The following is an 18,544-nucleotide window of genomic DNA, read 5'->3' as shown; positions in this document are numbered from 1 at the left end:
ACATTTTCCTCATTCTTTTTGACCAATCGGCACTCAGACCATATTGACATGGACACATAATCAAACAAACTACTATAACATACAAGTTTACCTGACAAATCGAGCAATTTATTTTCTGATATCGATTACTCTTTGACGAAATTGAGCAGAGAAATAGAAGATCCTTGATTGTGATTCTCAATCTGTCTTCTGGTGTCATCATTCAGCTAACCGACTGACGGAAAGACAAGAATGTAACAATTCGATTATTAAAGGGAACATGATGACCAAAATAGATTAATCCCACAAATACCAAATAATCTTATAACATTTTAAAAGTAATGACTAGTAGAAATTGCCCAATATAGCAATAACTAACACGAAGGCTTTTCGTCATCCTACCAGGTCCCCATTTCTCTCTCATGGGTATGGAGTGGCAAATGTGGATTAATGCCTTGCCAAAGGACATTAGTGTCATGTCAAGGATAGAACCCCCAACCTTTGCATTTCAAGTCAAATGCTTAAACCACTCGACTATGAAACCTCTATGATAAGTACACAAATTACATAGCAAGATTTCCTACTGTTCTATGAACCTTTCCTAGATATTCTAGGATAAAATACATTGCCAATGGCAATCAACTCTCTTTGGTCTATATATACTGTTATATATTTTTTTGGTTTCTTTTACACATACTTTGGGAGACAACTCATTCTTTGGTAAAAATAATTGTACATACAGGACGTCTCCTTGTCCCAAACCCCTCAAAGTTCTCATCACATTTGCAAAACACCCTGAGAATATTGAATACTAAAAGACCTACATAATAATAATAATAATAATAATAATAATCCGCTTTTACATAGTGCTTAATACATCTATGATGTCTTTAAGCGCTTCACAGATAAACTATTACTCCGGTCGTACATATCCCAAAAGTTTTGCAACGTTTTAATCTATGAACTATTAGTAAAATTTATCGAAACCATATTAATACCAATAAGGATTCGAAATAAGTAGTATAACTGATAGTAGAATAAGTATCTAAGTGTATACACCTCTGCAGCATTAATATCTGATCCTCTGATCTATTTTCATCAAACAAGTTTGAAATATATTACACCTCTTTATCTAAAGCAGGCTTTTTGATTCGGGGATTTACAACTTTCCTCAATCATCGAGTATAACTGCTAAGAAATCTAAACAATTTCAACAAGTTTTCCTTGTGTCTCTAACGCTGACTTGTGACAATATCATCGCCATTATTAGAATAATAATACAGGTCTGGCACTTCACACTTCCGATCTCTTTAATAGAATAATTCCAATCTATAATAAAATACTTCTAATTTCTTTAATTTAATGATGTAACGCGTTTAGCAAGGGTACCACTCAAGGGGGTGTGGGGCATGATGCTCGCATCCTAATTTTATGGCGAATTAGAAAAATATTGCTGATGTCATTTTTTATTCCAATAGCGCCCTCTACTTTCTCAGCTGAGCATGATGTAGAATCTATTTATATTCCTCATGAGGGCTTCCTTTGATGAGTGTAATATTCTCTTTACAAAATTTAAGGGACCCAATAAAAAAAAAGTAATGATCATTTTTTATGGGTTATTTCAAAAGTGCCCTCTATTTTCTTCAGCTGAGCCATGACCACGGGGGCGATTCACAAAACTTGTCATCAGTGACAAATGACATATTTTGTTATAAGCTACTGAAATCCTTGCTTCTGATTGGTTATCAGCAAATTTGTCAATGATCTTTGTCATTTGTCATTGAAAAAAGGCTTTGTGAAACGGGGTCCCTGGATTCCATTTCTAGCTCTCATTACAAGAGGGCAGGTGTGTGAGATACTCTTAATCAAAATTTTCGGATGGCAAATTTTTGGACGAGATATACCTATAGCGCCCTCTATTTCTCAACCCTGATTGACTTAGTTTACATCTTCGAGTCTTACGACCAGAGGGCACATGAATGTGACACTCCCATTCAAAATATTATGGCGGCAAAATAAAAAAATTATTTATAATGTCCTCTTTGGATGAGATATACCTATAGCGCCCTCTATCTTTCAACCATGATTGACTTAGTTTACATATTCAAGTCTTAAGACCAGAGGACACATGAATGTGACACTCCCATTGAAAATATTGTGACGGCAAAATTAAAAACATAATTAGATATTCCTATAGCGCCCTCTATTTTCTTCTGCTGAGCTTGACGTAGATTCCATCCCTAGGTCTCATGATGAGTTCACCGAGAGGGTTCGTCTCTTCCATGGTCTGGATCGCTTCGACGGAGAACTTCCTCATCAGGTTGGCTAGAATAACCTTATCCTCCATCATGGCGAACTTTTGACCTGTGGGGTCGAAAGGTGAGAGGTCATTAAAGGCCATCTGTACTAGTGTAAAGGAGGGATTAGACCACCCTGCCAGGTCACTGGACAGGTGGTTATCTCATCAAATCAGCTCTCAAATAACATAAGAAAAAGAGGATCATGGGGGACCAATGGTCACCGATTAGGCATTGTTTGTTATATAGAGGGCGCAAGTAGCTACAAGTAATGCAGTGCGATTAGGCATTGTTTGTTATATAGAGGGCGCAAGTAGCTACAAGTAATGCAGTGGGGCTTTAAGTACAAATAAAGAAATCACAATACTTATTTTAGTATAATGTGAACTTGAATAGACAGTACAAGGTAAGAGTATGCTTAATCGGGAGTCATGATTTTAGCCATGCCGCCTAATAGTCGATACTTAATGAGAAAGATGCCCGTTTCCCCGGGTAACAGGCTGCACAGTTAAATTTTGCTCAAATCGGCATTGGTTTACGTGAAAAAAGTTAATTTGTGCGAGCGCGGATACCATACAGTGCAGTAAATGTGCAATTCCAGAATGATCGTAACATTCATGCCACTTTCCAGTGAAGATTAACAGACAGTGTCTCAGATTTTCTGTGATGTTTTAACCAATCTTTATTCAAGAGGAGAATAAGGTAAGAATTATTTGTAGATATTTTGTGAATTCGGTATACAAAAAGATATATGGACTGCTTTAATATTCAAAGCATAGCTGTTTCTATTCTGGCTCTCAGGGACGTTACATCCTGCTATGACCCCTCGGCCTCCTTGGGGTCATAGCAGGATGTAACATCCCCTTATCCTATACAAACAGTGATGCCTCTCATCATAGCAGTCAATTAAATCTATACCACTATACAAGGAATGCTCATCATATTTTCAAGCTGGATAAAAACAAGTGACATCCAACATTGATATTAATAAATCAATAGGATTCTTAGGAACTTATCGCATTCTGTATGCTGGGATTGGACAATCTAATGCCCTTTCCCTGCATAATATACATTAGCTCTTCCACATACTATTAAAGTCATCAGGTCCTGAAATGATATTCTGCTGCCCCCCCCCCCCCCCCCCAGCTCCCATCTCTACACACTCCTATATTCTATAAAATCTTTCACACATACCAATACAATTCCTAGGACCCGCCGAGAATGGAACGTATGCGTAGGGGTGTCTCTTGGTCGAGTTCTCCAGCAGGAACCGATCAGGGTCAAACTTCTCCGGGTCAGGGAACTGCTCTGGATCGCGATGAAGGGCGTAGATACCCAGGACAACCAGAGTGCCTTTTGGCACCACTTTACCATCTGTGAATAAGCAAAGGAAGAAAAAGAAATGTTTTTGTTTGTTTGTTTAACAAAGTAGGTACTCTCTTGTAAGCTACATGTATGAAGAAAGCTAAGACTCCACAGTAGGTGAAAATCTCTCTCTCTCTCTCTCTAAGTGCCATATCATTTGACTTTGGCGATCATGCTGTTCCACAACCCTTGGCTCCTAGCCTTCTCTATTAGCACCACTTCCAGTTCTTTCACTCCTCTCTCTTCCAATAATTTCTGCAGACTGTCCATCCAAAGTATCCTCCTTTTTCCCCTTTATACTCCTCCTTCCCACATTTTTCCCTGTCAAAGCAAGATTCTCTAGGCCTTCTATACGTGTAATGTGACCCATGAACTTCAACTGCCTAATCAACAGTTAAATCAGTGATGTAATTGAGGCCAGCTGTTCTAAGTCATAAGTCCACTGCAAGATATTTGATAGGTTTTGGACATGGTGCCATGCCCATTATAGCAACAAAAGTACGACCTCAAGGTCGGACTCAATGACAACACCGGCAAAACAAGGAGTAGCAGCAGTTGTAGTAGACTTTATTGGATAACTTGTTTAGCACAAAGCTAACAGCCACAAGGACCACAAACAGCTACTTCATTAAAAGAAGAAGAAAAAAATTATTTAAAATATCTAGAAAGCATGTATGACATGCTTTTTGGGGGTGGCTGTGCTTCAAGCTCCTTAAATTTAAGGAAGTTTCAGGGAATCAATCAGTATCAAAAATCGAAGATTTCTTTAAGTTGATTAGAAGAATACTCAAGTACGCAAGGAATTCAACAATCTTCCTGCCACCAATCCCTCCCCCCCCCCCCCCCCCCCCCCCTACTGATATAAAACAAGACGACTTAGGTAACTGTTGAAGATGCATATACAGATTGGCAATCTAGTCATTTAAATACATACGGTATGTAGAAGATAAGAGGAGTACCTAGGCTCCTCAAAGGTTTTTCGTTACCTTGGTCTAAATGAGTAAATAGGTCGTTGCTGAATTTAGGAGGACCAAAGAAAGTTGGTTGGTCGAAAGTTTGCGGGTCAAAAGTTTATAAGTATGATAACATATTTATTACCACTGGAAAGGTAGTGTTTGGGGGAATTTGCCCATGGTATTTTTTTCTTCTGAAGTCCTGCAGACATAACATTAGCACCACAGGTGCTAGGAAGTAGCAAGATTCTTAGGCCTGCTTCATCAGCTCGAGATTGCCAAATATCCCGCTATTTGAAATATCCCGATCGCTGCCAAATATCCAATTAATTTGAGTCTTCATCAGCACGAAGTTGCAATTAGCAGGAAATATGGTCGAGATAATCATCCCAAGATATCTTGGGCTAGTTTGAAAAATATCCTGCTATTTGTCCGGTATGTCTTCACCAACCCGAAGACTCTCACTATGCGCAAACGCTGAGCAAAGTATCTCAAGCTAATTTGTTGAGCTCGAGTTTCAAGTTTCGAGGTCAAGTCTTGAGCTGATGAATACGCGATTTGTAACTTAGGGATTATTTCCCAAATCAGAAGTAGCGGGCTATTTGGCAATCTCGAGCTGATGAAAACAGGCCTTTTGAAAGAACCTACCTATGACACAGTCCTCTTCTAGATCCCTGTCTATCATTGGCACCGAGGGACAGAGCCTCAGGGTTTCCTTGAAGACACAGTTCAGGTACTGGAGTGAAAGAACCTACCTATGACACAGTCCTCTTCTAGATCCCAGCCTATCATGGGCACCGAGGGACAGAGCCTCAGGGTTTCCTTGAAGACACAGTTCAGGTACTGGAGTGAAAGAACCTACCTATGACACAGTCTTCCTCGAGATCCCTGCCTATCATGGGCACCGAGGGACAGAGCCTCAGGGTTTCCTTGAAGACACAGTTCAGGTACTGGAGTGAATGAACCTACCTATGACACAGTCTTCCTCGAGATCCCTGCCTATCATGGGCACCGAGGGACAGAGCCTCAGGGTTTCCTTGAAGACACAGTTCAGGTACTGGAGTTTCTGAAGATCATCAGCAGTAATGGGTCTATCGCTGTCACCTGCAGGGGGAAAAATAAGAAAAGATTTGATATAAGCTGATCGGTTTTGCAAATGTGGCACAAAAAGCATCATGATATACCACAATGATAAATTTTAAAACATCACCCACTCTTTAAATAAAATTGTGTTTTTTTTAGTTTCAGCTATGAGTAAATCGTTGTACATATACAATCAGAAGGTTGGGTGATTTGATTCTAGTAATTCATCAACCTTGATAGGCCATTGGCCTCTGTTAATTTTTTTTCCCACCACATTATGATTTAAATTGAAGAGGTTTCATTTTAACGTCTGTTATTGAATATATGCATATAAATTGTACTTATTGCTATATAAAAATTAAATATTATTATTATTATTATTATCCCTAAAAGAAATTATAAATAACAGAAGTAATATATGAGAATCATCATCAAAGACATCAAACCTTGTTAACATATACTATAGCAGAACCTACAGAGGGAGCCATTAGATCCTGGGTAGGACTTACCAAAGACTTCATCCAGCTCTTCATGGAGGCGGGTCTGGACCTCAGGATGGCGGCCAATCATCAGGATCGTCCATGATGCCGCTGCAGCTGTCGTATCATGGCCCTAGCAGAAAATCATTCAGAAATTTGTTGTTTTTTCTGTTACCTAGAGGTTCACAGATGATGGTACTTATCACATGTACAGTCAAACCTGTATATAAAGACCACCCGAGGGAGACAGGAAAAGTGGTCTTATAGGCAGGTGGTCTTTATGTACAGTTTCCTTTAGTACATGTTTCAATGAGGAACCATTTTCAAGGGAAACAAAAAATGTGGCCTTTTTAGACAGGTGGTCTTTGTAGACAGGTGGTCACTAAAGCAGGTTTGACTGTATTACCATTACCATCATCACCAGCACCAACATCGTCATCATCATCCCCCTACTTATCATCCTTATCAGAGCAACATCTTCCCACTATCAACACAAAGAGAGCAACAGCAAGAGTTCTAAACTTCTTAAAGGGAAAGTCCACCCCCAAAATAAGTTTGTTTCGATAGAGGCAGAATAATAAGAAAATCAGGTGAGTGAAAGTTTGAGCAAATTCTGAATGAAAATAAGAAAGTTATGAATTATTGAAGTTGTGATCAATCAAATACAAATTGGCAACTCTGTGACTTATTATACGAGCTCTCCTTCATTTGCTTTGTGCATAATATTCCATAAAATCATGTTTTCTTCGTTATTGATGACGGAATATATATTTGTTCCTTGCAGGGGGAGTATAGAAACATATTTGCAATTATTATATTTAGGGTGCATGTATGGTTGAAATTTTTCTTGAGGGAAAATGAAAATTTTAGATTTTTTTAGTACTGAGCAAATGGAAGTTGAGCTCGCATGATACGTCATAGAGTTGCCAATTTGTGTTTGATTGATCACAACTTCAAAAATCCTAACTTCCTTATTTTTAATCGGAATTTGCTCAAACTTTCACTGACTTGTTTCTCTCATTTTTCTACTCCTATTAAAACTAACATAATTTCAGGGTGGACTTCCCCTTTAACTAATAAGAATCCGTTACAGTAACATGTTCACAACCATCGTCACCACAAAAATCCCCACCATTGTTCATGTCGTCATCATCATTTCCGTCATCCGTACCATCAGCCGTAGCATGATCATGAACATCATCATCAAAACCAGAATCATCGCCAGCCAACAATTAGAAAAAAAGCAGGAGCAACCATCCTTTTCTTCAAAGGAGATTCTCTACATTCACATGTCTATAATTCTCCTCATCATCATCAATATTTCATTAAAGCAGGACTGCACTACTTGTAGCTACTTGCGCCCTCTATATAGCCAACAATGCCTAAGCAATACCCGTTGATCCCCCATGATCCCCTTTTTCTTGAGAGCTGATTTGATGAAATTACCACCTGCCAGTGACCACGCAGGGAGGTCTAATCCCTCCTGGCCAAACTACTGCTAGCCATTACCTCAAACATGAAAGTATCCACCTCCTCTCTGATGTCCTCTAGTGTAAAGCTTGGGTCTTCCCTGTGCATCTGGAGAAGGAGATCAAGGAATGCGATCCTCCTCCGTTTACCGGCAACCTCATCTTTTTCGCTCCCATCCAGGGCTCTGGGAGGCTCCTGTAATCTTTGTTTGATGATCTAGACAGAAACGGGGCAAGAAAGAGCAAGATAATTTTAATTCACTTACAAATTTACAAGAAATACAGGAGAAGAGAAGGATAGTAGTGCCAGATGTTTTTATTCTTTTAAAAACTTACATGTAAATCAGGAAAACACAGGAGAGGGGTACAAAAAGATTTTATTTTTGTTAATATTTTGGAATATACATAAGTCCAAAACATAAAAGTCAGCTTTTTCAACACTCGTCAAAGATTGATGAATATCTCCCTAATCTGCTCTATATAAAATTATTTTTTCTGTATCGAAAGGACTTGGGCTATTCTCTAATTGGTACATTGTCATTTATATGTCGCAATCGAAAGAAAAGCAACCTAACTGGTAAAGGTTCCATCGATTATATAATTGTACACACAGGTTCAATAAATTCCTTAATATTTCCAACATGTTTACCACCAACAACAAAATTCAAGGTAATTCTAAACAATATTAACTAAAAAGCATAATAACCTGGTCCCATAGTCTAACAACGAACAACTCCTGAAACCCAGACAATTCTTTGAAGGTTTATCATCCGTATTCTCACCTTAGTTGTCATATCATGCAGTACTCTAAGGTTGTTGGCATGCTTTTTACCCGATTGGATGTTATCATAGAGCAGGTCAGGCCAGAACCAGGGCTTCTTCATTCTCTCCTGCACCAAGTTGGTCATGCTTTGATGGTGAAGCAAAAGAGACAAAAGAAAATGGAAATTACAAAGTAGCAACTGAAAGACATTCTTATCATCCACAACATAGATGTGCTATGTACAGCAACTCGATGCCAAATGTTTAATATGGGGGGAGGGGAGGGGTTCAACAGTGAATATGGGAGCCATTAGTGTCAAGCCCTGGACAAAACAGGGGCGGATCCTGGGGGCCCCCAAAATAGGTTTAAAACAAGATGGTAACGATGGGCCCAATCCGTGAGAAAATGTTTTGACAGAGAATAAAGAGGAAAACAGAAGAAAACAGACAGTGACAAACAGTCATACAGAGATAGAAATACAATTTTAGGAACAAATCTTGGTCACATCAGCTTTAATTTTCATACCTTATTACAGCTGTAACATATTCATTATCCCCCTCTCCCTGAGCGTTTATAGACTTCCCCATCGCAGTATCTGAAAGACAAAAATTAATCAGATATAAGAACTTAGGACAAAAGTTTGCCAAACTTTCTGGATATTGGTTTATTATCCATGGGAATCATTTTCACTATCCATGGCAACTTTGTTAATATGGAAATAGACACATACACACACACACACACATACATACACACAATTTCAATGTGACTTTATGAAATAAATATACAAAATAGCACAAAATCTAAATGTGAGTTTATATCCAATTGTATCATACATGTTTTTATCAAATTCAATGAAATAAAGGTCTATTTTATCAGATAAAAAAGAATAGGTTTGATGTTAAAGTGAATGCAACTTTCAGCAGCATATCCTTTTAATTAAACATGTCCAACTAAATTTGTAGAGCTGATTTAAATTCTATAAACAGTCTAGGGAACAGTCAACATTTACGAATGTTTAGCTAGTTTTTCCGCCGATTATATCATCTACTTCTGATAGATGTAAACAGACTTGAATGAATCCTAGACAAATTCAACAAGCTTGTACCTCTGTCTTTTTTGTATCAGTTGGTTACTTGGTGCATACGGCCTAAATCAATAATTGATAAGTAGATAGTACATACTACCGGTATAAAAGTTTGGATGTGATCTAATTCAAGAGATTTCAAAGTCTACACTTCTGGATTAATATTAACTTTAAGGTTTAAACAAAACAAAACAAAATTATCTTTTACTTGTTTTTCTTATCAAACCCTAGCAGCTGAGAATATACAAACTAATCTTTATCCATAGCATCTTTGAAAATGATATCTACAAACACTAATGAAAATCAAAAACTACATACTAGTATAGCTGCCATAACGGGATGATAATAATGAGAAGGACATATGCACTTTACCAAAAAACACATTGTTATTACTACTAATAGTCATATTCTGGATTTACATAGCAATTAATATGGGTATGCAATGTCTTTTTAGAGGCACTCAATCTGTTATTACAACATGTATAACTTCCAAATGTTAGATTTAGCATAAATTCTCCTGTGTAAATTTCACAGAGAAAAAGATTCTGCTCACATGAAAAGCATTCTCTTCAAAACGTTGTACACATAAGCTGTGGTCATAAACCGCCAAGGTAAACTTCCACAGTAAATCGCTGGGACAGAAGAAGTGAAGTATCCTGAACATTACTGTATCTCATAACATACACTAATAAGAGATACAAGTAGGTGAGCATATATAAGACCTTTGTTGTGCAAAGCTTCCCTTTTTTCATAGCCACTTGCAATTCAATAGCACATTTTTTTTAATGACAGTTTTTTCTTAAATGTTACAAAGGTCCTTGTCCTACACGTATTCACTGAGCTCTGTGTTAGAAGATGCAAAAATGTGAAACTTATCACAGTTTAATTTTATGTAATCAATTTTTTTTAAATGAGGCTTAAATCTATATCTTTTACTGTGTCAAGTGTGAATGTGCCGTAACAAAAAGACCTTACCACAAATGATATCAAGAACGCAGTAGGTGATTTGTGGGAAGATGTTGAAAGGCTCTGATTGGTCGGCAAACTTCTCCATCTTCTTTGCCATGATGAAGCTCTGCTCGTTGAAGACGTCCATGAAGTTTTGGAGGATGGAGAAATGGAAGGTTGGGGTGAGCAGCTTCCGGCGGTGAAACCATTTTTGTCCCGTACTGACAAGAAAAAACAAATTAAAAGAAAAATGTTGATATCATAAAGTGTCTATGTCCACCTAAAAAAGGCTTTTAAAAGAACTACCCTGTATACTTTTTGCACCTGTTCCCCTAAACACAACACCCCCCCCCCCCCCCCCCCCCCATCCTCAACAAGATGTCAGTCTATGCTTGCAAAGGGACATAGTAATGCTCCTCTGTGCCTGCAGCCTCATTATCGTTCACTGTACCTCCTAATTTCTCTACCTTTTAAAGACTCAATGGCTTTAAGATGTGAATGACAAACTAATGATACTGATTACATTTTGCAATGACATTCTTATCATTGATGGGGTGACAAAACCTTGTAACTCAATTTGTGGACATTTTTATTTTTTCTGTATAATTTACTGTTCTTATAAACCCTTTTAATGCATACATGTGTCTGCAAAAACAATGTCACATATCTCTTGGCTTTACTTAATCAAAAATATAGGATAGTAGTTAGGGCTGCAATAGGGTTTTAAGTTTGGTTTAGGGTTAGGGTTATGTAAAGTGTTAAGCCAAGGGTTGAAGTCAGGAGTTTATTATGACTATGATTAAAGCATAAAAATCAACCTACCTTGTCAGTAAACCACGGCCAAGCCAGGGATGTAAAAAGGTATAGACATAACCTTTCTTGATATGCCTGCTGCTACTCATAACAACCTACCAGATATAAGGGGGAACATTTTGTCACAGGCTTTTATTTTCTTGACCATGAAGCAAGCTTTTTATATTTAACTACACTTCAATATATGTAAGCTTTACATCCGTAATAACTTAAGATCTTTTTTATTCTAAATTGTAATTATTTTTAATTCTTTGTTGGCTCTCTTTGATTCATTAATTTTGTTGTTGTTTCTCTTTGATATAGAATTATCAGATATTGCATTCAACTGTTTTTAAACATGATACATTACAATATACATAAAACTAGTGGCGTACGCAGGATTTTTTTCAAGGAAGGTGTTTGAAAATTTGGAAATTGTGCTGACCTATATTTTGCTCAGTGGAGGGGGGGGGGGGTGGGGGGGGGGGGGGTAGTGAGCAACAATTTATTATTCTTTTTGCCCTCCAAATATTTGAAAATCGCACCAACCGATAATTCGTTCAGTGGGGGGGTAAGGAGAGAACTAATTTTTTTTGGGCCCCCGCAAATGTGAAAATCGTGACCGATACTTCGCTCAGTTGGGGGGGGGGGGGGATATCTGGTGCGTACGCACCAGATATAACATAATTGTTTCTACTTGTGTGGCAGTGTGCAAAAAGCATTGTCATGCATGGTTTGCAGACTCATATAAAATATGATACAGCAATGTGAAGTAGGCCTACTATATACCAATGCCATTACAAGAAACCGTTGCAGTTTACCCCATCATACGGTATGTAAAGTTGTGGATAAGCTTAGTGAATAAATGAATAAATATATATAGTGACATACATACATTCATACAAACAGATAAATATGCACATACGTAGTATGTACACCAATTATGTATGTTACATTTGACAGTCAGTTGAATATTTAATAGCATAGCTTGGCTATAACTGGAATAATAATGTCCAAGCGCCATGAGCTTCACAGTATGATGGATATGAGCACTATACAAAGCTAGCAGCACCAACATCATCGTCATTAGTACTACTACTACTATTATTATTATTATTATTAATAGAAGTAGTAGTAGTAGTAGTATTAGTGGTGGCGGTGGTAGTAGTAGTAGTAGTAGTAGTAGTAGTAGTAGTAGAAGTAGTGGTGGTAGTGAATAGTGATAGTGGTAGTGGTAGTGGTAGTAGTAGTGGTAGTAGTGGTAGTAGTAGTAGTGGTGGTAGTGATAGTGGTAGTGGTGGTGGTGGTAGTAGTGGTAGTACTGTAGTAGTGGTGGTGGTGGTGGTGGTGGTGGTGGTGGTGGTGGTGGTGGTGGTGGTGGGTGGTGGAGGTGGTGGTAAGGGTAGTGGTAGTAGAAGCATCATCATCATCATCATTATTACTATTATCATCATTAGAAGTAGTATTAGCATTATAACCATCATCATCCTCGCCAAGTACTACAAGTATTATAATGAGTTTAAGTGTTAATAATTTTTAATAGTTGGCTATTTTTGCTGGTTAATTTTTTTAGAGAAACCCCCTCACCTCAAAATCTCGACAGTTAAAGGTAAAAAAGACAGGAACCGGGCCAAGCCATAATCTCATTCTACCGTTGGACTTTGCTCTGTACTCATTCACCCAGTCCTCTATCTGCATGAAAAATTCTGAAACATGAACAGAGAAATGCACAAAAGCGTACTGTCAAACCGCAAACTTTCGCAAAATGGAGCTGATGGCTTCTTTCGCGGCATGAAATTTTCACGAATTGTGGATCTTCAAAAAATAACATCTTTAAGCAACTTTATGCAAACAAAACAGGGGGAAAATGCAAACAAAACTGGGAAGAAAAATAATCAACGAAAACAAAACACACAAACAAAAAACACATATACAAAAAGACAAAACTTTGGCTATTGCTACTTTATGTACTTTGCCAAAAGTTACCAAATACACTCTCGATACCAGCTAAAAAATTGAAAGAAATGATCTTCATGCAACAATTCAAAGACAAAATGGGTTACTGCGTGCTGCAGGGGTTTAATATCATGTTCAGACTACATGAAATTTAAATAAAACGTTGTATAACGAATCATCATATAGAAAGAATAGCGTACGGACTACAAAACAACATCGTAGAAAGAAACGTTGTATAAGTTAAATTTGGAGAGGTCGATTGACACAACAGCTGGCCAGTTATTAGGGCAAGTTCATGATAAGCCACGCCAAGTTTTACGTTTTTCATATAATAACAACGCAAAGATTAGAGCGGGACCCTGAATCTCTAACAGGGTTTTGTTCGAAACGATGCTCAAACCTGCGTTTCGTTAAATGTTTCTGCTCATTCTTATCGTATTGCTATACAATGAATTTTGGTAGTCTGAACACGAGGAACACGAGGTTGATGATTTCATGTGGTGTGAGTAACATAGTACTACCTCCATGTGCTGGGCCTTGTATACTCCAAGCAATGGCATGGGTCCGAGCCACAATCGCATTATGCCTTTGGATTCATATTTCTTCATCCATTCCTCCTGCTGCTTGAAGAACTCTGTTTTTTTCAAACAAATTGGCAAGTTTAAAAAAACTGAATGCTAGCAGTGATTATATATTTACACGCCTGGCGTTTGAAGGCTAGCAGGATTAACAAGCTCACAAATACACAGAATAAAAAAATTATTTCTTTTTTTTTTGCTAGATGAATTTTTAATTAAATGTCACTTCTTTCACTAGATGAGGTTTAAGCCCCACTGCATTACTTGTAGCTACTTGCGCCCTCTATTTAGCAAAAAATGCCTAATCTGTGACCAGTGGTCCCCCATGATCCTCTTTTTCTTATGTTAATTGAGGATGAGATAACCACCTGTCAGTGACCTTGCATGGAAGTCTAATCCCTCCTGGCCAAACTAGTGCAGTGACTCCTGGCAGTGAGGCTCTAATGAATGGTTGATATGCTTGAAAAATGACGCGCAAGCTTGGCAACTTCTTGATGTGCGAGCATGATAGTTGTACCTCTACAAACTCTGCCTTGCATAAAATAACGATAGGTACAGGCCCCAGCCAGATACGGAACATGCCCTGGGACTGGAACTCTTGAGTCCATCCTACCAGTTGCTTGAAGAACTCTGTCTCAGGAAAAGGACAAAGAAAAGAACCACAGCCCTTTTTTGCCAATAAACCAGTTTACGGTTTCAGTCTGAGCATGAGCAGATAAAGGTCGTTTGTACCAAAAAGGTAAAACCCACAGAGATGAATACTGGATATGCGCTCATGGAAGTTATGTAACATTATTACTTTATGCACCAGCGGTACATTCTAAGAAATGCAAGTGCATGTATTCTTTTCAAGAGGGCAAACAAAAGGTATTCATGAAGCACATCTAGGACTTTGGCAGTTATTATTCTAAGATGCTCAAAGTGGAACTTCTCCATGTGAAAAAGATCTGTGGATATTTGGGGTCATTTGTACCATGTGCTATCTGTAAACTCCCTTATTGCTATACTGTAAGTGGTCAAATGCTAGTACACATATGGGTACACATACAACCTATAAAGCTAACTTGTCCCATCAAACTGCAATGAGCTCATGGACAGTCTAATGTGTAGAAAGTAGAAATATTCTAGATAAGTTTAACCCTATCTAGCCCGGGCTATTTTGAAACTGCATCGCCCGGGGGGGGGGCTTCTAAGGGACCCCCCCCCCCCCAATGATCTCAGCCATTGAACGGCCGATCACTTATTTGCATATTTATGGTAAATTATGCAAATAAGGTAATAAAATTCACATTTTTACCCATAAATCATATATTCTTCATATCTAATCATTAGTTTTCACTTCATATATTCTTTAGACCATTTGGGATAATAATCCTCCAAAAAAATTGGAAGAGCCAGGTTATTCCTTATATTTTCTATTGATTTATTAATTTCTAATGTATTTCTTTGTATTCAATGTTTGTTCAAAAATACATTTTTTAATTTGTTTTCCTGCTTTGTCATGGTATGACAAGCATAAAGCCATTGGTAAAAAGATTTTTAGAAATAGGGGGCGAATAATCTAATTTTTTTTAAATCTCACACCCACCTCTTGCATCTTGATGGAATAAATGGGCGTTGCCGACAATCGGGAGGGCAGGTGGTCCGTCAAACTTGCTGATGAGATGGAAGACACGCAGGATCTTGGCCAGGAAGTATGTCAGGATGGCCGAGAGGGTGACGATGACCGATACGACTCCGATGCTGACCACCATGGCTGTCTGCTATTAGTGGAGTTCTGCAAGAATATACGGGTAATACATAATCAATCATTAATGTACATGGATGTTTGCCACTCTCGACCCGGGTGTGGTACAAGGGTACCTGGTAGGAAGTAAGTGCTTCATGGAAACTTGTCTACAGTCAGGTGAATGAATAGTAGTGCTTTGCAAGTTTGCATTTAAGTTCCCAAGTGCCTTGGGTATCACCTGTGGACAGTATTAAAAAAAAACCCACCAACAATCAATTTTTTTCATTTCATAAGATTCCTTTCCTCAACATTCTAAGCTTTCATTTGAAAGATGCACATGACTTTGCTGAGCAGGTATTAGTGAAGATATAGTGCTTCAAATTGAAGAACAGGTGCAATCTTTTACAAGCTCTGTGTAGAGCTTTGATACTCTCTGCCCCCCCCCCCCCCCCAACGGCCCCCTTCTCTCTCTCTCTCTCAAAGCTAAAAGCTCAAAGTGCTCCAATAATACCTTGCTTTACTGAGGCTTCAGTTTGACCAAGTAAAATTTATTCCCAGTTTCTTGTCCAGATCTTTGAAAAGTGAGGTTATTTTTGCTTCATAGCAGTAGATCTTAGATCAGATACAAGGCAAAGTTCAATGATGCTCTTCCAACTCCTATTATCTAATTGCATGCAACTTTATGAACTGATTTAGGTTTAATTGGTACTTGATGGCAAAACTAAATCAACCTTAACAAATGACATTGTATCATTGACCTTTGATCGCTACTGTTGTCTTTAGACTGCATTTGTTCAAGCCTTTAATCTGTGTACAATTAATAATTGACAGTTTGAAATGTAATCTAGACAGCCTTCTCCAAAGTGTCTAGGGGGCCTGTATTCTGACGACTGTATTATCTTTATGTTAGGGAAAATGAAGTCAGAGCAAACTGAAATTAAGCAGAATTAACACTTATCGTTGGTGTTTGAGAAGATGTCTCTTTTAACTTTCGTGAATGCAGCAAGCTTTCCGCAGACATTAACCAATGGCTTGTCCTATTTATTTATTTTTTTGGACTTAATCAACATTTACAGTAGGTTTGCGGGTGCACCATGTGAGAGATTAAAAACAAACCTACTGTATATCTACATCACCATGCAAGCCGACACTTACAAGCAGCATTTAATCAACATTGTTTATCAACATAAAGATGACATCTTTTTCAGTCAGACCTGAACGATTAAATCTCCCCACTCTAGTGTTCAGGAGACTCGGCAGTGATATCATTTAAGTCTTCAAAATCATGCATGTCTTTACTTCACACAATAACGATCCAAGCTCTTCAAAACAGGGGCATCTACAATCAATATTTTTAAACTTAAAGCAGAAGTTATGCTTTACTCTTTAAAAAGTATATAGATCTGCAATAGATTCATAAGGACAATGAGGTAATGCATTTCTGCAGACTTATAAACTAAACATTCCTGACGATACAAAGGAACGGGTTTCGTTTAAAAGATTTGGACAATAGCATTTTCTTATTAATTGGCAAAATTACAATTACCCAATTGACTTTTGCATATTTTTTCATAGACCCCGATAAGTGGATATTAACTGATATATAGATTCAAATATTCAGCTCATTAGGATTCCTATTCAACATCAACAGCAGCAGTTAAGATGATGAGATAGGAGGGTTGAGTATCTGGACACTTGAAAGGAAAATCCTACCTTAAACTTTCAGAGAAAATTAGAGGACCAGATCGGTGTGGTTTGATTGAAATCGGACAAATAATAAGAAAGTTTGAATTTTTAAAAGTTGTTATCACTATACAGAAGGGAATCTCTAATTGGCCAAATAGGTAATGTCACTGTGATGCAGTGGCAGTCAACTCTCTGATTTGTTCCAATGCACAAAATTACTGAAATATCGTTTATGCGAATTTGATGCTGCCTTTACGACAATAGCGATTAGCCGATTAGTTTAGTGTACTTTGGTGCGTGCAGGGAGCTTTCTGAATTTACAGACACTCCCTGTGCATGCATTTTTACTCTAATCACTAAATACTCAAATGCACACAATCATGACGGTGTGGCTGATCGGCAAGTTTGACAGTAGATCTAGACTTACAATTTGAATTTTTTAATTATTCTTTCCAACGTACATCAGTAAGTTTAAAAAATTGTATTTTACTGCTATTTAGGTGTCATCAATTGTCACTAAAGTACAGATTTGGGTGTTTGAAATGTTGAGAATGAATAGCACAGCTTTTAATAAACAGCCAGGATAGTAATGCAGCTATGTGTGTTGACCACTTAACTCCAGGAAGCGACGCCGATGCCGAAGTGGCCTTCGGCATTGGCGTCGGAGCTTCCTGGAGTTATTGACCACTATGGCTATGCTTTACAAGACTTTACTAGTGTAGTAGTAGTGCAATTGCGGGTATGCCTATGGAATGGATGACAATTAAATCTATTTCAATATTATCACCAAGTCCTTCAGTCGATCATCGCTCATCATGCAACTGCAAGATCAAGATTGTATAGGAAACGATACTGTACAAATATGTTGACATGTGGGACTGAGGATGAAAACATAAACACAAAAATAACACAACTTTCAGGTATTCTCCTATTCAAAACAAAAAGAAAGTTGGGATGATAAGATAATGTTAATGAAGCTGAATAGAGAGAATTAATAAACAACATATTTCTTACCAACTTCGCCAAATTTGCTCTCAAGACAGGACGACTACACTAAACCTATCTTCACTTTCTGCACTCACAACAAAGTTGTGCAATTTTATATTCAAATGTTTGGGTCTAGCGCCATCTATCGAGTACCGGGCCGTGCCAAGTTAATTCTCGCTACCCCAAATAGCGATTCTGCCGAGATCCGGGGAGCGTTATTTTTTTATGCGGCACAGATTGGGGCTTTTTTAAAAAAGGGGTCTTGATTTACAGACTAATAGTGGTCGTGTGCGTACTAGACAGTATAAGTAGTAGAGGTCTGTTTTTAATAGTGTTACGTGTAATCCACTACCGTATAGAAAATCATTACATCAACAATTAAAATGAAATTGG

General features: G+C 37.9%; 1 protein-coding gene across 1 annotated transcript; it reads right to left on the bottom strand.

Moving 5' to 3' along the window:
- Positions 1–1,709: 1,709 nt before the first annotated feature.
- LOC762892 (cytochrome P450 4V2) lies at positions 1,710–18,240 on the bottom strand. Its single transcript, XM_030979767.1, has 12 exons — positions 18,179–18,240; positions 15,338–15,526; positions 13,693–13,805; positions 11,246–11,331; positions 10,451–10,644; positions 8,914–8,983; positions 8,408–8,534; positions 7,666–7,842; positions 6,187–6,289; positions 5,564–5,698; positions 3,471–3,650; positions 1,710–2,343 (listed from the first exon to the last, which is right to left on the bottom strand). The coding sequence occupies exons 2-12, from the start codon at positions 15,501–15,503 to the stop codon at positions 2,183–2,185; spliced, it is 1,512 nt and encodes a 503-aa protein (XP_030835627.1). The 5' UTR covers positions 15,504–15,526; positions 18,179–18,240; the 3' UTR covers positions 1,710–2,182.
- Between the last annotated feature and the right edge of the window lie 304 nt (positions 18,241–18,544).

This window comes from Strongylocentrotus purpuratus, unplaced genomic scaffold (genome assembly GCF_000002235.5).
Source record: "Strongylocentrotus purpuratus isolate Spur 01 unplaced genomic scaffold, Spur_5.0 spur5_scaffold_10, whole genome shotgun sequence".
Classification (NCBI taxonomy): domain Eukaryota; kingdom Metazoa; phylum Echinodermata; class Echinoidea; order Camarodonta; family Strongylocentrotidae; genus Strongylocentrotus; species Strongylocentrotus purpuratus.
Note: the sequence above shows the minus strand (reverse complement) of the source record. Positions and strands in the feature narration are given on the sequence as shown.

Coding starts and splice junctions, on each gene's coding strand:
- LOC762892 (XM_030979767.1), bottom strand. CDS start 15,503: ATGGTGGTCAGCATCGGAGTCGTATCGGTCATCGTCACCCTCTCGGCC. Junction 6,290..7,665: donor TGGATACTTTCATGTTTGAG/GTAATGGCTAGC, acceptor ATTTTCTGCTAG/GGCCATGATACGACAGCTGC. Junction 3,651..5,563: donor CGAGGAAGACTGTGTCATAG/GTAGGTTCATTC, acceptor GCTTATTCACAG/ATGGTAAAGTGGTGCCAAAA.